The 17,819-nt window shown below is 52.1% G+C and overlaps 6 protein-coding genes across 6 annotated transcripts; 4 read left to right on the top strand and 2 right to left on the bottom strand.

The window, feature by feature from the left end:
* Positions 1 to 55: 55 nt before the first annotated feature.
* Positions 56 to 2,213, top strand: PG994_015341 (aminotransferase class III family protein; the record flags this gene model as incomplete). The annotated part of the gene is made up of 4 exons (XM_066866748.1): positions 56 to 332; positions 394 to 1,418; positions 1,674 to 1,881; positions 1,987 to 2,213. 4 exons carry the CDS (start codon positions 56 to 58, stop codon positions 2,211 to 2,213), a joined length of 1,737 nt encoding a protein of 578 aa, XP_066707662.1.
* A 918-nt stretch (positions 2,214 to 3,131) lies between these two features.
* PG994_015340 (nonribosomal peptide synthetase) lies at positions 3,132 to 3,590 on the bottom strand (the record flags this gene model as incomplete). The annotated part of the gene is made up of 1 exon (XM_066866747.1): positions 3,132 to 3,590. One exon carries the CDS (start codon positions 3,588 to 3,590, stop codon positions 3,132 to 3,134), a length of 459 nt encoding a protein of 152 aa, XP_066707661.1.
* A 5,316-nt stretch (positions 3,591 to 8,906) lies between these two features.
* Positions 8,907 to 9,686, bottom strand: PG994_015339 (uncharacterized protein; the record flags this gene model as incomplete). The annotated part of the gene is given in 4 exon segments (XM_066866746.1): positions 8,907 to 9,185; positions 9,197 to 9,388; positions 9,406 to 9,532; positions 9,598 to 9,686. The coding sequence occupies 4 exon segments, from the start codon at positions 9,684 to 9,686 to the stop codon at positions 8,907 to 8,909; spliced, it is 687 nt and encodes a 228-aa protein (XP_066707660.1).
* A 923-nt stretch (positions 9,687 to 10,609) lies between these two features.
* Positions 10,610 to 12,009, top strand: PG994_015338 (uncharacterized protein; the record flags this gene model as incomplete). Its single annotated transcript, XM_066866745.1, has 3 exons — positions 10,610 to 10,680; positions 10,857 to 10,996; positions 11,174 to 12,009. The coding sequence occupies 3 exons, from the start codon at positions 10,610 to 10,612 to the stop codon at positions 12,007 to 12,009; spliced, it is 1,047 nt and encodes a 348-aa protein (XP_066707659.1).
* A 39-nt stretch (positions 12,010 to 12,048) lies between these two features.
* Positions 12,049 to 12,948, top strand: PG994_015337 (uncharacterized protein; the record flags this gene model as incomplete). The annotated part of the gene is made up of 4 exons (XM_066866744.1): positions 12,049 to 12,179; positions 12,252 to 12,498; positions 12,561 to 12,627; positions 12,674 to 12,948. The coding sequence occupies 4 exons, from the start codon at positions 12,049 to 12,051 to the stop codon at positions 12,946 to 12,948; spliced, it is 720 nt and encodes a 239-aa protein (XP_066707658.1).
* Positions 12,949 to 15,824: 2,876 nt separating this feature from the next.
* Positions 15,825 to 17,216, top strand: PG994_015336 (uncharacterized protein; the record flags this gene model as incomplete). Its single annotated transcript, XM_066866743.1, has 1 exon — positions 15,825 to 17,216. One exon carries the CDS (start codon positions 15,825 to 15,827, stop codon positions 17,214 to 17,216), a length of 1,392 nt encoding a protein of 463 aa, XP_066707657.1.
* Between the last annotated feature and the right edge of the window lie 603 nt (positions 17,217 to 17,819).

Here is a 17,819-nt window from a genome sequence, read left to right as displayed (position 1 = left end):
ATACAGATCAGCCAGTCAAATAACTTCCCCAGGCTCTTCTACACATCGTTATACCATGTCGAGTGGAGGGGACCGGCCCATAGCTGTTGGAGGCCAAGGGGACTATATTCGCTTGTCAGATGGTCGGCAGATCTTGGACGCTTGTGGTGGTGCGGCTGTAACATGCCTCGGACATGGCAACCAAGAAGTACTCGATGCCATGGCCACCCAAGCTAGCCAGTTGTCATACGCCGCACATGGGTTCTTCGACAACAACAGCAGGCTGGACCTCGCCGAATGGTTCAAGTCTACATCGCAAGGCCACTTCCGAAAAGCCTGGATGATCAATTCGGGTCAGTGGACCTTCCTTTCTCGTTTAGGTACAATTCACTGACGTTGCTCTTCTACTACAAGGCTCGGAAGCGATGGAGGGTGCCATGAAACTTGCTCACGAGTACTTCGTGTGGAAAGGAGAGCCATGTCGTGTCAACTACATCTCACGTGAGGTGTCTTATCACGGCATTACTCTTGGATCCCTAGCTCTGGGAGGACACCTGACACGACGAGCCCCCTTCGAGCCTCTGCTACTGGCTAGCGTGCACCGTATATCCCCGTGTAATGAGTATCGACAGCGTCTCCAAGATGAAAGCGACGATGATTTTGTTTCGCGAAAAGCATCGGAGCTGGAAGAAGCCTTCCTTTCACTTGGGCCTGAAACCGTGACAGCCTTCATTGCCGAGCCTGTCGTCGGTGCGGCTTCTGGCTGTGTACCCGCTGTACCTGGCTACTTCAAAGCCATGAAAGCCGTTTGCGACAAGTACGGCGCATTGCTGATCCTGGACGAAGTCATGTCTGGAATGGGCCGAACAGGAACTCTACACGCCTGGGAGCAAGAGGGAATCGTGCCCGACATCCAAACAGTAGGCAAAGGGCTGGCAGCAGGTTACCAGCCAGTCTCGGCCATCCTCGCCGGCGACAAGGTTTCCGACCTGATGGATTCTCAGGGTGTTGCCTTCACCCATGGCCACACCTACCAAAACCACCCTCTGGGGTGCGCCACAGCCCTGAAGGTCCAACAGGTTATCCAGCGGGACGGTCTTCTCGCCAACGTCCGAACTCAGGGGGCTTATCTGGGAAAGCTTCTCAAGGGAAAACTGAGCAGCCATTCCCACGTGGGAAACATCCGTGGTCGTGGGCTGTTTTGGGGCATTGAGTTGGTGAAGGACAAGGTCAGCAAGGAACCTTTCAACCCGCGACTGCAAATCGCGCAGCAGGTTCACTCGGCGGCGCTGGCTGCCCCGTACAACGTGGCCATCTACTACGGACAGGGCTGCGCGGGAGACAAAAGGGGTGATCACGTCATGATCATGCCGGCATACAACTCGGCACCCGAGACCATCGTCTTGATGGTTGATAAACTGGTCTCTGTTGTGGAAAAGGTTTTTGCCGACTCCAGCGCGTGGTCGAAATCATAAAGTGGGGTTTAAACTACGATAGGGGATGTGAGCTTCGATGGTTTTCTATTTGACTTATACATTGCTTGGTCGATTACGCCGTCTTCGTGAGCTGGATATCTACTTGCTTAAATATCCGATGGCATTTCCTTGTCGGTTTGTCTTTGGGAGTATAGCAGTACGCTACGTAGCGGGCAAGCCCGCTCTGAGTATGAGTCCACGTGCCATGAATACCTACAGGTCTGCATATTCAAGAGACCACCGCTGGCACACCCAAACCATCGCTGTGATTGCTTGATCTGCCGTCCTCGTCCGCTGTGGCGTCGACTGCTGCGTCTACCGGGCCGACTTCTTGTCGGGCTTTACGGGAGTAATGAACCTGGTGCTATTCACATCCACGAAGCCGTCTGTGAGGAAGCTCGAGTTGCTGTCTCTAACGTCCTCGGGGGTCAGCAGGCTCACGTGCTCTAAATCCCAGGGCTAAAGACAGGCGGATATTCTTCCTCCACGAGCGGAAGTCCTCCCCGAAGTGCTTGCTATAATCGGTCAACAGAGCGTCCTGGGCCTGGAATGCGAGAGAGACTGCCGCGATCGAGGTCCTTCAAGGAGCCGTCCTGCACCGACAGCGTGTCGCGGGGGCGCAGCATCCAGTCAATCCCGGGTTTCGTCCAGCAACAGCTGACGAGTTCGAATGCCGCCGGCCGCATCAAAGAAAACGGCGAGGTCGTCGACGACGACGGCAACGCCAAAGACTTCGTCGGCTTCTTCGGAGCTGAGTAACTACACAACCCGCTCTAAGGGAGCCACCCACGACGCCGCCAAGCTTACGGCGCTCTGTTTGCTAGCGTTCCCAATAAATTCCATGCCGCTCTATGCATCATTCGCTTGACTGAGCAGGGAGTTTTACCAACACGACCGGATTAGAATCTGGTAACTAGACCTTGAGAGGAATAGTCACACTATACGCCACGTGTCACTTGGAGAACTTGTGGGATAGTCCTGATTTCTAGGAAGTGTTGCTTCGCCAGAGCTTAGTTGAGTTTTACTCGATAGAATTTCTACCTGCAGATCATTCATTTCAGCCGCGGGACGCTGCTCATGAGCACCCCGGAAACCTTCATCCCGAGCAACATAACAAACTGTGGTGGCGGCCGTTTGTCGCCGGCTACGAGTCCTCACTTCAGCACGAGGCGGGCTCGACGCTCTTTAGTTCGAGCACATCGCACACAGTATACGCACAGCAACCCGAGGATAGGGGATCGTTCTGTTCCGATCGGGGCGTTATCCGTTAATCCACCATTGCCTCCAAGTCCGCTTGGTAATGCAGGGCTTGGCTGTAGCAGCACCCGCCAGCGCCAACTAGACAGCCCTGTGGAAATCTTGCTACGTGCTCGTGGCCAGTCTCTGCCGCATCACTCGCGCAGCGTGGGAGGCCGCGCAGCATGTACGTACCTCTAACCAATTTGACTGTGCTGTGGTGTAAATGTTCAAATTATCCTACACTCTCAAGATAGCTGAAGGGATATCACTTGTCGGTCGCTCCTCTCGGTACCTGTACTCTCATGTATCATTTGTGCAACATGAATATCGTGATAAGCCGTCGCCCTCGGAGGTTGGCCGAAGTCGTGGCAAATACGGAGGAGTACCGAATCTAGTAACTGGAGGCCCAAGTCATCCTTGCTGCGATATGGCCGTGCCTCATGCACCACCCCATTGTGGCTGTCGATAGCTAATGCGTGGCGTACGCCTGGCCTGCCACCTTTTTGCGACGCTCGAAGCCAGGATTGGGATCATGTTTTGACGACCCCAAAGTTTAGGATAGCTTTCTGCCTCAGCGAACTGACCGACGCGACCAAGAATTATCCCACGTAGACGCATCTTGGAGATCATACCATTAACAGCTTTAATACGACCGTATGCAGTATTTAAAAGGTCCTGGTGTCCGAATCTATCCTCGGGGCCTTCACCGTTCTTAGGGTCCCATCGGTCAACCTTGCCAATGGACGACAATAGGAGCGCGGCAACCCGGTTCGCGGCTAGGACAGCAAAGTCTGCCGGCTTGCGCACGACATGGACATGAGGCTCAAATGATTCGAGTAGCATGTCGAAGTTCACAAGCTCAGCGTTGAGAAGAACGCGATCGGTTTGGCGCAGCATGTCCTATTACACATGGGTCTCAAGTCCGAAGTTGGTAGGAGCTTGCATTTTCCAACGAAACACAGGCAGAGATCACGGTCTTTCATATCCTGAAGCTGTTTACGGAAGCCGCCGTTATCTGACCTGTCGAGACAGATCACCGTCGGGACGCGTGGACTTCGGACCACGCATTCCAGGAGGTAGGAACCGAGCATGCCGGTCGAGCCTCTACAAGTGCCTGGGTATATCGCTCGTACAGCTGCCACCCGATTCCTTGTTGGCTGTCATCCAAGCTGATTTGTTGGCAGTGATGCAGCAGGATATAGGGGCTGAAACGACTTGGGGTGGCGTTATCATACAGGCACTTGATCTTTCTCCCGTCTGTCTCGGGATATACAGCTATTCGGCATAGGCTGGAACGAAGCGATCGCGACTTCTCGATAGCCTGTAGCGAGTTCAGGCCACGTGAAAGCTAGTGCCGTCTCTTGAGACAATCTGTGCATGGGGAAATTACCGGCAGAGGATCAGAAGTTTCTCTCAGGTACGCCCCCTGAGTTTGGACATTGGCGAGCAGGTTATCCGGGCGGGTAGTATGATGGGCATTCAGAGCCGCGGCGCACTCTATTGGGTGGTTTTGGTAGGCGTGACCATGAACAAAATTCACCTTGGGAGCCTATCAGGCCGGAAACCATGTTGCCGGCAAGGTTGGCCGAGGCTGGTTGGTACCTTGCCGCCATGCCCTTTTCCATAGTGGGAGCGCCCTCGAGGCAGACACTCCTGAGACAAGCCCTGGTTTTATCGAAAAGGGGGTCATGGTTGGCAGACTAGTACACCGCCAACACCCCTTTCCCTTGGCACTCAGGTCTAAGCCACTTATACGAGACGGTGCCCGCAATATATAACAGACTTCTTGCCTTTCCTGTCTCCCGTTCTCTTCCTTCCCATTTATCTATTTTTCTCTTTTGAATCCCATACTCGAACTTCTTCCTCCGCCAGGTCTACTTAAGCAACACGGAAGCCCATATGGTTTGCTTGCCACTACTACCAACAGAGCTTTTGCTTATGGTTTTAAGCGAAATCAGCACAGACGACTTATGGAGTTTGTGTCGCTGTAGCCACAATTACTACCACCTCCTCCTTGAATCTTTCTATAAGCGAAGCGTGGAGGACGACCCGGAGCTCTGCATGAGAATTGTCTGTATCCCCTGGGCATACGAAAGCGGAATCGTCTTCTCGCTTTCAATGGCAAAGAGAGCTGGCGCAAGCTTCCGCCTTTGGGAAGAGCTGTATATTTTCAACCCCGGCCCTGCTTTCAGGCGGCATACACCTACCGACGAGGCCGGTGTGACCTGATAGGGCACGCGACATCCTATGGATATAAGGATCTTGTATCTTTCCTGCACCGTGAAGGCATCTCTGTTAATGCAGTCGCGGATATGGAACGCAAAACACTACCACCGTTGTTCATTGCACTTGCTCGGGACGGGGTGAATTAGCAACGCGCCTGCTTGAACTAGGGGCGTCGCCAGCGCCTTACACAGGAGCCAGGACGGCCCTTCATATTGCGGCGGCTATGGCGTTGCCCGAAATTGCCCAGCACCTCGTGCATAAAGGCATACATGTCGATACCAGAGATGAGAACGGCGATACCCCTTTAGTATATGCCGTGGCGTCACGCCGAGCGACGAAGGAAACCATTGCACTGCTCGCCAGCCTTGATGCGGATGTCAACCAGATGACTTCGTACAAGGGAGGGTATATAAATATTCTGGGTCTAGCTTGTGCACTGAGACAATGGCATCTGGCCTCCCAGCTTCTCGATTGCTAAGCGGATGCAAACAGCAGGAGCGGTATCCGTGAGGGACAGAGCTTGCCTTTGGAGTTGGCATGCAGATCACAGGAGCCACGCGAGCCAAGCGAGGTGTTCGAGGCATGACGTGAGCTAGTCGCCAAGCTCCTCCACCACGGGGCCAATCCCTTTGTGCAGATGGGACACAGCCGTCCTGGGAAACCGTTGCTCGCTTGGCTTATAGAGAATGGACACGAGTGGGAGGCCGAGTGTCTGATTCATCGCCCACGGATCAACATCGAGCAGGCACAGTAGATGCTTTAGGCCAGACGGCGATTGGATGTGCTCTTTCGACGCGGTATGGTAGCCCGGCCCTCGCTAAGCTGCTACTCGAGAGGGGAGCGCAGCCGTCAAATACCCATATCGAGGATATTCGCCGCGTCGCTCAAAGGGTCCGCAAATCTAACAAGAGGAAGCATCTGCAGGGTGGGTGTTGGATTACGGCTTGAGCTTGGCTGAAAGTGCTAGAATTACGACGTGGCAGCAGCGGATCTTGTGGGACAGTGCCACGGGGCGCGCTTAGTATAAGTTTGGTAGTACTCTGGGAAATACAGTACATGATGAGATAGAGAAGTGCATGTTCAGACGACTCATCGGTGAAGACTAACACCACCCTGATTTGGAAAATGGAAGCTGCTGACAAGAGCATCAGCGCGCGTCCGATTTAACGCTCCGAGGGCTCTTCTAGTATCTTGTTCAACGACCAGGTCTGGCTAGATCTTGCCATTAGTGATATTTCTTCTAGCAATTGCCCGGTTCCTGGGGCCCGGCGCATGTTCACTGCTTCATTGCTGTCATCCGGTGGAAGCATGAGATACCGCTCATCGCCGGAGCTATAGAAACCCAACTAGCCACCGGGCTTCTCTCTTTTAAAAGGCTACAAGTTGGCCTTTTCGAATCAGCCGACGGAATGTAGGCTTATAATGGGCCAGATAGTGGCTAAAACCCGATAATAGAACGTCAGCCTCGAAACTAAGGCACCGCATAACCTAACAAGAAGTACATAAGTCACACTACGTTCTTTACTGCTCAAAACATGTACAGAAATTAATAGCTTGGTGACCTGTTCATATAAACTAATACTAAGTTAGCTGTTAACAAAGTTTTTCCGATCTATTAGAGTCATTAGGTATAATGGCTTTATTTCAAGTTTATATATTTTAGGTAACTTGCTCTCGGCGAGTCTTTTATTTCTGCTAGTTGGCTGGTATCGAACCGAAATTTATAACAGAAGTAAAAAGAACCGCAGTTTATAGCATGAAAAGAGAATGTAAACTAATGCTTCAAGGAAGAATTTAAACAGGCCGACGGAGGTCGTGCTAAAAGGAACATCCAATAAACACTAGCAACCGAACATATATAAACAAATATAGTGGTAGGTTCGCATCACCTCTTTTCAAGGCAAAGGCCTAGTTTTGACTCTCGCTTGCTACCTGACTTGCTTTATTCCTACTATCTCCAACAGTGACACCTTGCGACAGGTCTCCAAGCGGGTATTCGGTAGTCAGTCGGTCATTCGCAAAGTATTGGCTGGCCCTTGCAAACACTATAAGACGATCCATCGCCAGCTCACCAATATATATAATAACGATGGCAACATAAGTGATGATACGATTTGGAATAAGGTGTGTCTGTAGTTTTTGACCTGTCGATCGGCGTAAGCCAGCAAATATAGTCGACAATAGAATAGTGATAAACACTATATTTGAAACAAAATCAAAAATCATTTTGTGAGCTTAGGATAGATTTCTAAAATAGAGCGCAGGTACAACCACTATAAAAATAGAAATAGAAATACAAGCCATTTAGTTCAAGAGTACTATGTAGAAATATAATGGACAGTTTATATTGGCAATGGCCCATAAGCTATTCGCTTTTGATATGTAAGTGCTGACATATTTTCGTCAATCCTCTCAGGGTTTCATTATGTACTGTATGGGTGCGTCTGCGCTGTGCGTAAGCGATGTGGGGGAAGTACTGGTCATCGCTAAGCAAGACTTTCGTAGGGCTGCAGGCGCTGACACGTACCGCTACCGCTAAGCCCTGAACTCCAACTGATTTGGAGCCAATAGTGGAGCAGTGAATTACACCCTGGGTAGAAGAAGGACAAATTTGCGCTGACTGTACTGCATGTACTGTGCCTTGAAAGTGACTTTATCCACAAATTCGTAAAAGAAACGAGACAGCTTTACGCCAAGCTAGAAGTGCATTTAATGTTGAGAATGATACAGAACTTATAGAAGATGGAAACCCGGTCCGAAAAAATCCAAACTTGATGTTATTGGTGACTGCCGGAAACTCGCTATGAACGGCGATTCCTGCGAAGGCCTACAGCGAGGCCAGAACGCGTCTAGGAAGAATGTGACCGAGACACTTCAGTCACATATTTCCACCAGTCGTGCCTCTAAACCTCAGAAAAAAAGAGACAGACGCTTAGAGAATCTATCAAAGAGGGTGAAAACGATAGAAAAGATTCTTAGTCATCTCCACGACAGCTTTGGGGCTGACTACTATGTCTGGGCCTACATACCGAAAGTACAAAGGCACTACATACTCCAGTCTGCAGAAGGGGTTTCACCGCTATTACCAGGCGATATGGTACGTTTTCAAATCACTTTAGTATCACCATAGCTAACTGTCAGAAGGGGAAAAGATATCCCCCACCTGTCCATCGTGTAGGTGGGAGCAAACCGTAAAATGAATTGGCTCTTCACAGTGGATCGTAGTAGTGTGCGGTATATAGGATATAGGATATAGGATATAGGATATTTTTTTCTTTTTTTTTTTTTTCTTCTTTAGAATAAGAAGGAACTTATCCGCAGGAGTCATGCGAAAGCTTATTCTACCTGGTATTGTAAACGCAAGGCAGAAACCTCAACTGTGTCATCGCACTTTCTTTAGATGCCATTGGTTGAAGATACATTCACAACACAATTTCTTCGAAACTTGAAAGGTCTATTGAAAAATCCTTCCCGCAAAGATGCAGCCTTCGGCTCGAATTTCATTGGCTTGCTTGGGACATTGTGCAAAACTTTCATAGGGTCATATAAGCTCTAGAAATATTGTTAAGAAAAAAAGGGGGAATCTTCATTTACGATAAAGTTACAGATCGCCTAGATACCTCTACTGACGCTGCGCTATTATCTATAGTAATAGTACCAAACGTGCAGAAAAGTTTCGATAACGTGACTCAATTTGGTGCCAAGTCCATTTGGAGCCGCAGCTATCCGATCGTAGCCAGCGTGGGAGGGCTCCCTAGCGAGGGAAACGAGCGATAGGAGTAGATGCTGGCTTCGATGTAGGAAAGGGGCTGGCGTTGATGGGATGGGTGTTGGCGTACACAGCCCTACCCCTCTTTCTCGCTGCGATTTATTGGTAGATCGTAGGCGCGAAGCGCCGGAGTGTTGCTAGTAGTCTATGTAAGAAATCTAGAGAGGAGTAACGTTAATTCTGTGCTTTTCGCAACAGTGTGCCACTAGGAGTTCATTTCACATGAGCAATGGAATGGGCACAAGCAGCTCGCGGGTCGCACATCTCGGCGTTAGCCAGATGGGCGGCGACCCGGGCCTAGGTGTTGCGGCCTCGGGGATCTCGGGGGTCTCGTCCTGGATGCGGTCCTCGACGGTGCCCTCGGGCGCCAGGTCGGCCTGATCCAGGACAGCATTGCCCTTGCCCAGCAGCACGCCCTTCTCGTTGAAGGCCTTAATCTCCTTGCCGATTAAGTCCTGGCTCCCGGCCAGCTTGTCAAGGATGTTGCCGTTCTGGTCCTTGCGGAGACGGTGAAGGGGCCTTCGAACAGGTCGACGACCTTAACCGTAACGGAGAGGGCAAACACAGGGATCCCGAAGGGAGCCTGCTCGCCAAGCCCTTCGGCTTCGTCTTCAGCACCCTTTACCGCACTTTCGGCTCCGTCCTTGACATCTTCAGCACCCTCGGCAGTCTTGTCGGGCTCGCCGATGGTCTCGCCAACCTTGCGGGTGGCGCCACCAAGAGCATCGTCAACGTGTCGATGGTACCCTTGACGGTGCCTGTGGCATTGCCGACAGCCTTGTCGACAGCCCCTAGGGCGCGTTCGAGGCCACTGCCTTCTTTAGACCCACCACCTTCTTGTCTCCTGGGCAAGCTTGGTGATCTCCTCAGTGGCCTTGAGCGGCTCGTGTAGTCCAGCTCCTAGGCGACGTCCTCGAGGGGCTCGGCCTTGCCGTCGAGGACGCTGCCCTCTTGGGTGGCGAGGTAGCTGTCGAAGTCCTCCGCGTTGCTATCTTCATGATGACCTCGCCCGTCTGGTTAATGCGGCCGGCAGCACCTCGCCCTCGTCGCCTTCAGGAGTCGAGGGGCCCAGGTCGTTATATCAACCTCGTCGTCAATTGGTTATATGGGGTCTTTGACTTTGTCGTTATCTTTGGTAGGTGCCGTGTCGGGCATGCTGCGCGGCTCGCCGGTTGGTTTCGTCCTTGGCGTCGCCGGTAGTCTTCCGTGTTCGCTTGGTGGCCTTCTCGGCGCTGTCGCTGGCTTGGTTGTAACCGATGTTGTATAACTAGATATTATAGTAGGAGTAGGATTATTATCAATAGCGGAATGGGTGTCTTGTTCCATAGGAAATACTGACGACGGGGGTGAGGCTGTCTCAGGAACCTCCGTCAGTTAGTAGATGATGCCGGCCTGGAGCCGGGCACCCCTTCACGCGGACATGGTGGTTGGGTTGCGGGGGATGGGCGACCCGTGGCCCAGGGAAAATAGTCGCTTCTCGCTGCGCCGCTAGGAGAGAATGAGTTGCGGCCGCATTCTTCGTCGCGTCACGTCGGTTTGGTGTTATGCTGGGCCTTCGTGACGCGATCGGGAGCACGGCTATGTAGAGTCGACAGCACTTATGCGCGTTTCGATGCACGCTGGGTTCTGTACACAGAGGGTACAACGCAGCGGCTAGGCGTTATCCAAGCCAGCAGACAGAGGTGCTGGCATTACCTGCCGGTGCACCAGGCCCTGCGGTGGGGTCCTCGTTCACCGTTGCACGGACCAACTTGAGAGCGTCGCCAGCCTCGCCCTCTGTCCTTGACAAAGTTGTTCAGGCTTCTTTTGGTCACCCAGCCGCCCGTCACGCGCCTCGGGCATGCGGCCGCTTTTAACGGGTCTCGAGCCCGTCTCGCCCACTATTTCATTGTGCACGCCGATGTGAACAAGTGCATTAGCGATGCCCGCGGAGACTCGTACGAAACCGGAAGCTGCCTCCATCCAGGATATCATTCGCCAAAACAAAACGCTGTACGATCCTCCTGCCTACTGAACCAAGGAACATCTACACGCCCTGCGCTGCCGCTTTGTGGAAGGTCCGCCTGCGCAGGCCTCCCAAGCTAGGACCTCGTCGAAGTTGTCCGCCATACCGTCGCCGCTCGAGCAGCAGATACTCGATGACCTCAATGCCTTGTTTCCAGGCGCAGATCCGGCGGCCCGAAATCTGAGCGGTCGCAATCCCGCTCAGCCTCTTCTCACCCGCTTGTCCCCTACCTAGCCAACCAAGACCCCCGAGTTCCATTTCGACAAACACTCGTCCCAGACGCCTATCTCCGCCGCGGCCAACGTACGTCCTAGCTTCGTCCACCTGAAGCACATCAACTACCAGAGGGCCAACCGGCGCAGAGCATCATTCAACGGACCCGTTCGCGCATCGAACAAGCTACGACACAAGCCCCCCGCCCCCCAGAATGCCGACGAAGATCCCTACATCTTGGCCGTGATGATTGCGCTGGCGCAGTAGGCCGGGGTGGCCGGGGCGGCCGGGGCGAAGATAAGGTACCGGTCGTCACGACATCCACGCAGGAGAACGGGGACGAGACGTTCTACATCTACAAGGCCACAGTACCTGGTACACTCCTCGCTATGTTTCGTAATCCTGACGAGCCCTATGATTTAGGCGACGCTGGGTTTATCATCAAATACGATAAGGTTGTGGCATGGCCATTTCTAGACCTGGCGGAGCGCTTGGGGCCACTGCTGGGTGTGGCCCCTGTTGCGCCTCATACGCCATCTCCTGCCGCACCTCTTGCCACGCCGAAGCGCAAAGCACCATGGCAGGGAGATTGGTCCAACCTTGAGGAAGCAGAGGGTCGATTAGAAAGGGCTGGGCGCGCAGCGCGAGAGTGCGGGCAGTGGCCATATCGCACATTATGGAAGGGTAGTCAAGAATACAGTCGGCGCGATGCCTATAAACTCCTTAGTTGCGCATCGAACGGCGGGCGGCAATGGCGCGAACGGGCAGTGGAGGAGCGGACTGGGTGCACGTTGGATTGCGGCCGGGACGGGGTGCGATGCAGGTGTTACGACAATTATGATGCAATGGCGCGGGCGACTACGGACTCCATGGAATCAGGCGCGTACGACCCCCGTCTTGCACGACACAATGACCTGGGCCGGAAGCGTGGACTGGCAGCGACTCCCCTCGACCACAGCCGGCGGGGCCAACAGCACGGCGTGCGCTGGCGGATAACGAGCCACGTCAGGATCGTTGCTAGCGGTGACATCGATCCGACGAGCATGTTGTGGCAGCGGCAGCCACGAAGCCGAGGTAGTGGAACGGACTTGGCAGATGTTTAATTTCGCTGTTTGACGGCTTATTGTAGAGCATATTCAACAATGGGACAACTCGGGCAGCTACCACATGACGAATGCGAAAGTGTCCAGGATTCTATCCTTAGGAGATCGAGCGCCAACATGATGAGCTCGAGCAGTCACTTCTCTGTGTACGCTACGGGGTGCGCTATGGGGTAAGCTAGTCCCCTATCACTCTTCTGTGGGGCTCGCCGCCAGCGCCAGCCACACGTGCGACACGGTCAAAGACACGACCAGCATCCAGGTCCACAAACGCTTCTCCGTCGACTACACGAACGCGCTCCAGCCCTTGTGCATCCCTTCTCCGAACGAGGCCCGGCTCTGGTTTCCATCCTGTGCGGCAACACCGAGACCTTAGCAAGCCCGGCAGGCAAAATTAGGCAACAGAGCGTACGCGCCAGGCCCGGCAACCGCTGGAAGGACCTCGCCAAGAACCTCGACAGGACGGGTTTCTCCGCTGTGGCCGGCGTACCGGTGATGGTGGCGTCTGTGGTCGTCTCCTGAGAGGTGAGTCACCATGGTTGACTGCGGTGCAGTGCGGAGCCATGTTGTTCACTGCGTGCGCCATCATGGGTGGCCTCAGCTTCGTGAACACTGACTACGGTTGGGCCGCCGATAGTGTGTGCGCACGCGTACGAGTTGGTGCTAGGCAACCCGACCATGATCACGGGCACGGCCGAAAGCCACCTGGACATTCACAAGGCGCAGCAGGGGAGCGGAAACGCCTTTGACATCGTCGTGGCGTACGCGCCCAAGGCCTACCCGCAGGGCGAGGTCTGGGGCGGCAACTACAACTTCAACGCCACTGAGCAAAACAACAAGAAACCGATTGCCGTTGTCCGCGACTTCGCCGAGTACTACCCGGAGTACGACTGGATCCCCTTGAATTTGGACAAGATCGACCGCGCCATGCAGGACACATAAATGGCCTCGCGGGGCGCATCGCCGACCTCCAGACTCTGGAAAGCGGTGTGCTCGAGCGTGTATTTGCCCTTTATGAACGACGGCTACTTCCCACAAGGCGACTTCGGCCGCCTCAAACTCGAGAATGCCGCCAGGGCCCGGTAGGGGCGCAACAATGGATTCCCAGGGCCTGGGGCTAAGCAGGACTGGTGACTTCGAATATAAAGAAGAAAAACATAGGGGAAGTAAGCTCGAGATCGTTTTACCCAGTAGCTAAGTATAGAGTACAAACTAACGAATGCCCAGTCGTATTCACTCTCGGATGAGTTGTGTTGCTTGCATGCATCACTTTAGGTCCATCTCTAGCCTACCACAAGCGTGTCTCACGGCACGGGACGGCGATCTATCCCATTGCGTATCGTCCGTTCTTAGTAGTTGGTCCAACCTCCGACATTACAGATGCACGCCGGTATATAAGTCGAATGCTTAGGGGTGGCTGCAGTCCAACGAACGATAACCAGTCATTTTGTTTTCGGCAACGAGACATCGGCAAAAGCTCGTATAGTGACGTTGGGCATCCTTCGCGATGCAGGTGGTAACCGCAAGGCAGATGATTAACGGCATGCTGCTTTTGTATATCCCTATAAAAGCTGCTGTCACTGTACCGGAGCTGTGGATCTATTGAGACTATCAAGAGGAGCGCGCTTATTAAGTCCTAGAGGCTATATGCTACTAGTGGAGCATTTGTGTCTAGTATAATCTATGAGCTAATCGTCTTCTACCGCAACGATTTTGTACTTTGCCCGTCGTGCCCGCTAAGCTGATGCACAACATCTCTGTCGAGGATGGAAGCAAAACTTCCTAAAGAAATGATCCGTGGTCCGGTCGATGATGGTGAAGAGATCGAGCAGGCTCAGGCGCTCCCCTGCCAAGTACCCAATGGCGCTTCCGCGTCAATCATGACCAACCAAATACTCACAGAGGCTACTCAGCAGCTCTAAATCAGAATTACCAATGGTAATTCTTAAATAACTTTCAATTCCTAACTTGCTCATTCTTCCAACTAAGTAAAGCCTATCCTAAACCTATAATCAAGATCGTAACTTCTTCCGTCTTCCAGGTAGAATGGAGAAAATGCAGGGCTACTCATGCCAGTAGCAGGCTTCAACGATCGCGCTGTCATTAGACACACAACTTTCCACTAGGAGAACACATTACCTCTTCCAACTGTTCATCTTAATGGCAAGGCAATCTTCTATACGATGCCTTTAATCGAAATCTGCCTATTAATAGAGAGACAGGGATTATATCTATGCCACTCCTTCAGCGTGAATCCCAAGTGGCAGCTTTATTTCATTAATGCTGCCAGCTCAAGAAGCAGATTCGAAAGGACCCAACCACCTTCCCCCACGGCCCTAGAAATTGCAATTAGGTAAGGAATTTGTATGAACCTAGGCAGGGAAGGGCAGTACGTGGTATCAATTCACTCATCCATCTAATCCAATCGCTCTTCAGCAATAAGCAAGCAATACACTCTACACTGCCTTTTGGAAAACCCCCATCGTCCTCGTCTTCATAAACAGCTGCTATGTCATAAACAGCTGCTATGAAAACCCCTTTTTCCGGTTGAGTTTCTTTTTTCCTTTTGAAGTGATGTGTCGCACTAAAAGAGCCTTTTCTTTTAGAGCCTTGCACAATCCCTATCTTGCATATACTTCCATTCTAGACATATACACTCATGTAGTGCGCCATACCCACCTATCTACCCTCTCGCTCGTCTCCCTCACTCACTAAAGTACTACTCAAGGTCCCGCTCCACATGTGAGCCGTAAATTGCCCTATATATACTTAGGAACGTGAAAACACTCGACTGTAACGCGTACAGCTGTCGCAGTGACAGGGGTAAGCCCCTTATTTTTATTAGCGTGCTTAGCTAGCTGTTCCTTTTGTGCATATATAGTAGCTCGGCGGCGCTATTCTCTTTTGTACATTCACTTCTTTTTTAGGAAGCACTTTATTTACCATCATTCGCTCTTTCTCGTGCATGAAACATCAGCGCACTCACTCTAAGCTAGAACAGAAGCCTCGTGCTCACCTTCCCTGGGTCCGCCGAAAGCAGCCTCAACCTTCTGGGGTTCCGACATACGGGCACAACCACACCAGAAGACGTTTTTGATGGACCAAGAACCCTTCCAAAGTCTCAGTGATCACACCGTACTTGGTCTGATCTTGGTACTTGAATTTACTTGCATCTTAGCCCCCACAGGGAATAAGAGCCCTCGAGTGAAAGAAAGTGGACGATCCCACCCTCACTCGCGCAGAACAGGTGGCAACCGTTCTCCAATTCCTTCCAAGTACCTTGCGAAGTGTTTGTGCCTTACGCCAGAGAATCCTGCGCGTTACCTATGCTCTCGATCCAACAGAGCTCAGAGCTCCTTGATGCGAATGTGACACGGCTGGTTTTCGCTGTGCGTGGAGTAGCTGCGCAGTTTCCACCCACTATCCTCTAGTTTCATCCGGTGGATAGCTTGTGAGAAGAAGAGAGAAAATCTTACACATCAGTATGCTGGACAGGGCCACCGCGGAGATCAGAAAATACCACATACGAGCCGACGAACAACTATTTGTTGTATACATGAGTCCCGTCAGCGTCTAACCAGGAAATCACCCGCATACCCTTATCCTCTCCTCCGTTATAGGCAGAACTTATCTCCCTCTGTCGACCTGCTCGCTAGGTCAAGGTCTCAGGTCTGATTCAAGGTCGGGCACACGAACAAAGATCAATAAAACGGCCTGGCATACATCTTTCTCCGCAATTTTAGCCTACGTTTCACGTCACTACTTTAATTTCAGAGGCTCGTTACTGTCACAAACGAAACGCCTCTTGCTCAGCCATCATGTCGGATAGAGTGGCGGGAGGAGCGATGGCGGTGGACCGCCATCACCACACATCGGTTGGGGTTACACTGAAGCCATCATTTTTTGGCTACATCAACTCGACGATGGACGCCCTCATTCTGTTTGAGGCGTGTCTGACTAGCCACATATCCCACGTACCTCGTCGACCACGTGACCAAGAGCGAGCCAGCCTGATCCGCAGTGGCAACGTCTTTATCTATCAGGAGCACTCGAGCGGCATCAAGCGGTGGACCGATGGCGTTCCATGGAGCCCTAGCCGCTTATTAGGCAATTTTCTGCTGTACCGCGAACTCGACAAGCCTTTCCAACCGGGCGAGAAGAAGAAGGCTATGAAAAAGGACAGCAAGGGCACCAATAGAGTATCAAAACCCGCCACCGACTCAAGGGCGAACTCGGTTGGCTTTAGTAGTATAAACATGGGCGCCTTGGCTTCCCAGTATTCAGATGTCTCGAGCAACAACAAGGACGCCGAGAGAGCCTTGGTAGGATCTCTCGTGGACAGCTACAAATTTAAATCGGACGGTCTAGTGAAGAAGACGATCAGTGTGAAGTACAACGAAATGCAGTATCACCTCATCTCGTACTACAACATTGAAGACGTGGTTCAAGAGAAACTACGCACTCCCTTGGAGTCCCCCGGGTTGCATCGTATCACGCCACGCGCTGCCTTGATCTCGGATGGAAGCTTCCGCGCCCCGGTCGAGCCAATCATGGACGACCGGGTGGGAGTGCTCATCGCCCAGGGCCATATTCCGCCCGACATGGCGTACGGTAGTTCTCAAGCCATGTTCGTGCCCAACGTACATCACGGCCACCAAACAGGATGGGCTACAGGCTACCCTATGCAAGTCAACTTGTATGCGGTAAATCCTCACACTTTACCGCCGCTGCCGGTTGCTTTCTCTCACCCACCCTCAGGCTATAGCTACGAAGCCTCTCGCCTGCCAGCAAAGCCACCGAACTTCCCGTCGATGCAAATACACTCGCGGCAGCATAGTACAATAGCTAACAACGGTTATGAGAGCGGACACAACAGCTATGGGCCTATGTCATCTCTTAGCATGAGCCACATGAATAGCACGCCGGTCGTCCCGAGTAGCGTGATGACCAGCAGTGGTTTGCTCGATAGCCACGAGATGAGCCACGGCCCTTTCAGCGCGCAATCAATTTACGGTTCCCCGGCGGCATCAGTGGCATCGTCTCAGTATTGGGTTATGTGTGACAGCAGCGCCAGACATGTGCCATCTTACAACAACAGCACTTTTCAGCTTCAAACCCCATCTTATAATACACAAGCGAATCCTATGTTCGACTCGGCTAATAGAGCTCAGGTTGCGGGGGATTACAAATCGACCTTGCAGTCGCAATAGGGCTTTACAATTTATTCTTGGGACACGGCACGGGATACACAACCCGCGGACCACACCAACAGTCCATTCTTTAGGGGCGTAAGCGACGAGGACGAAGCCAACATGATCTGGGGGTGAAAAGGAGGCAGGGTACGAGATTTCTCCCGGAAGGGTTCCAAGATCCAACATTTTGGTTTCACATTATAGTTTGGCTGGTGTTTTTGGTTCACTCTTGTGTCGTTATGCAATCGTTGGGAAGATAAAATACACTCTATAGAATAGAATGCAGCAGTGCTATACTATAAATTCTTTCGCTACCAACTGCTCAATTATCTGTACAGTGCCATCCCCCACCACCCCACCGGACACACCACCACTCCGGACTAGTAGAACAACAATAAGTCCTTTAACTTCTGTATAAATTAATCAACTAACTAACCTAGTAATTAATATATTATTTACACAGTTTTAATCAGAATCTCTTGCTCTATAAGTGACATGCAGTTTTTTGAGATGTAGTGGCTTGGCATTGGCGTTTCGGCTCTTAGAAGTCCGCGCCGATGCAAAGTTTTCTGTGTATTGAGATGTGTGCTCCCCCCTGATTAGAGAATCTTGTTCCCAATG

This window comes from Apiospora phragmitis, assembly GCF_038363925.1.
Source record: "Apiospora phragmitis strain CBS 135458 chromosome Unknown utg000016l:1.0-887042.0:1.0-888152.0, whole genome shotgun sequence".
Classification (NCBI taxonomy): Eukaryota; Fungi; Ascomycota; class Sordariomycetes; order Amphisphaeriales; family Apiosporaceae; genus Apiospora; species Apiospora phragmitis.
The sequence above is the reverse complement of the archived record's forward strand: the minus strand, read 5'-3'. Positions and strand labels throughout refer to the sequence as shown.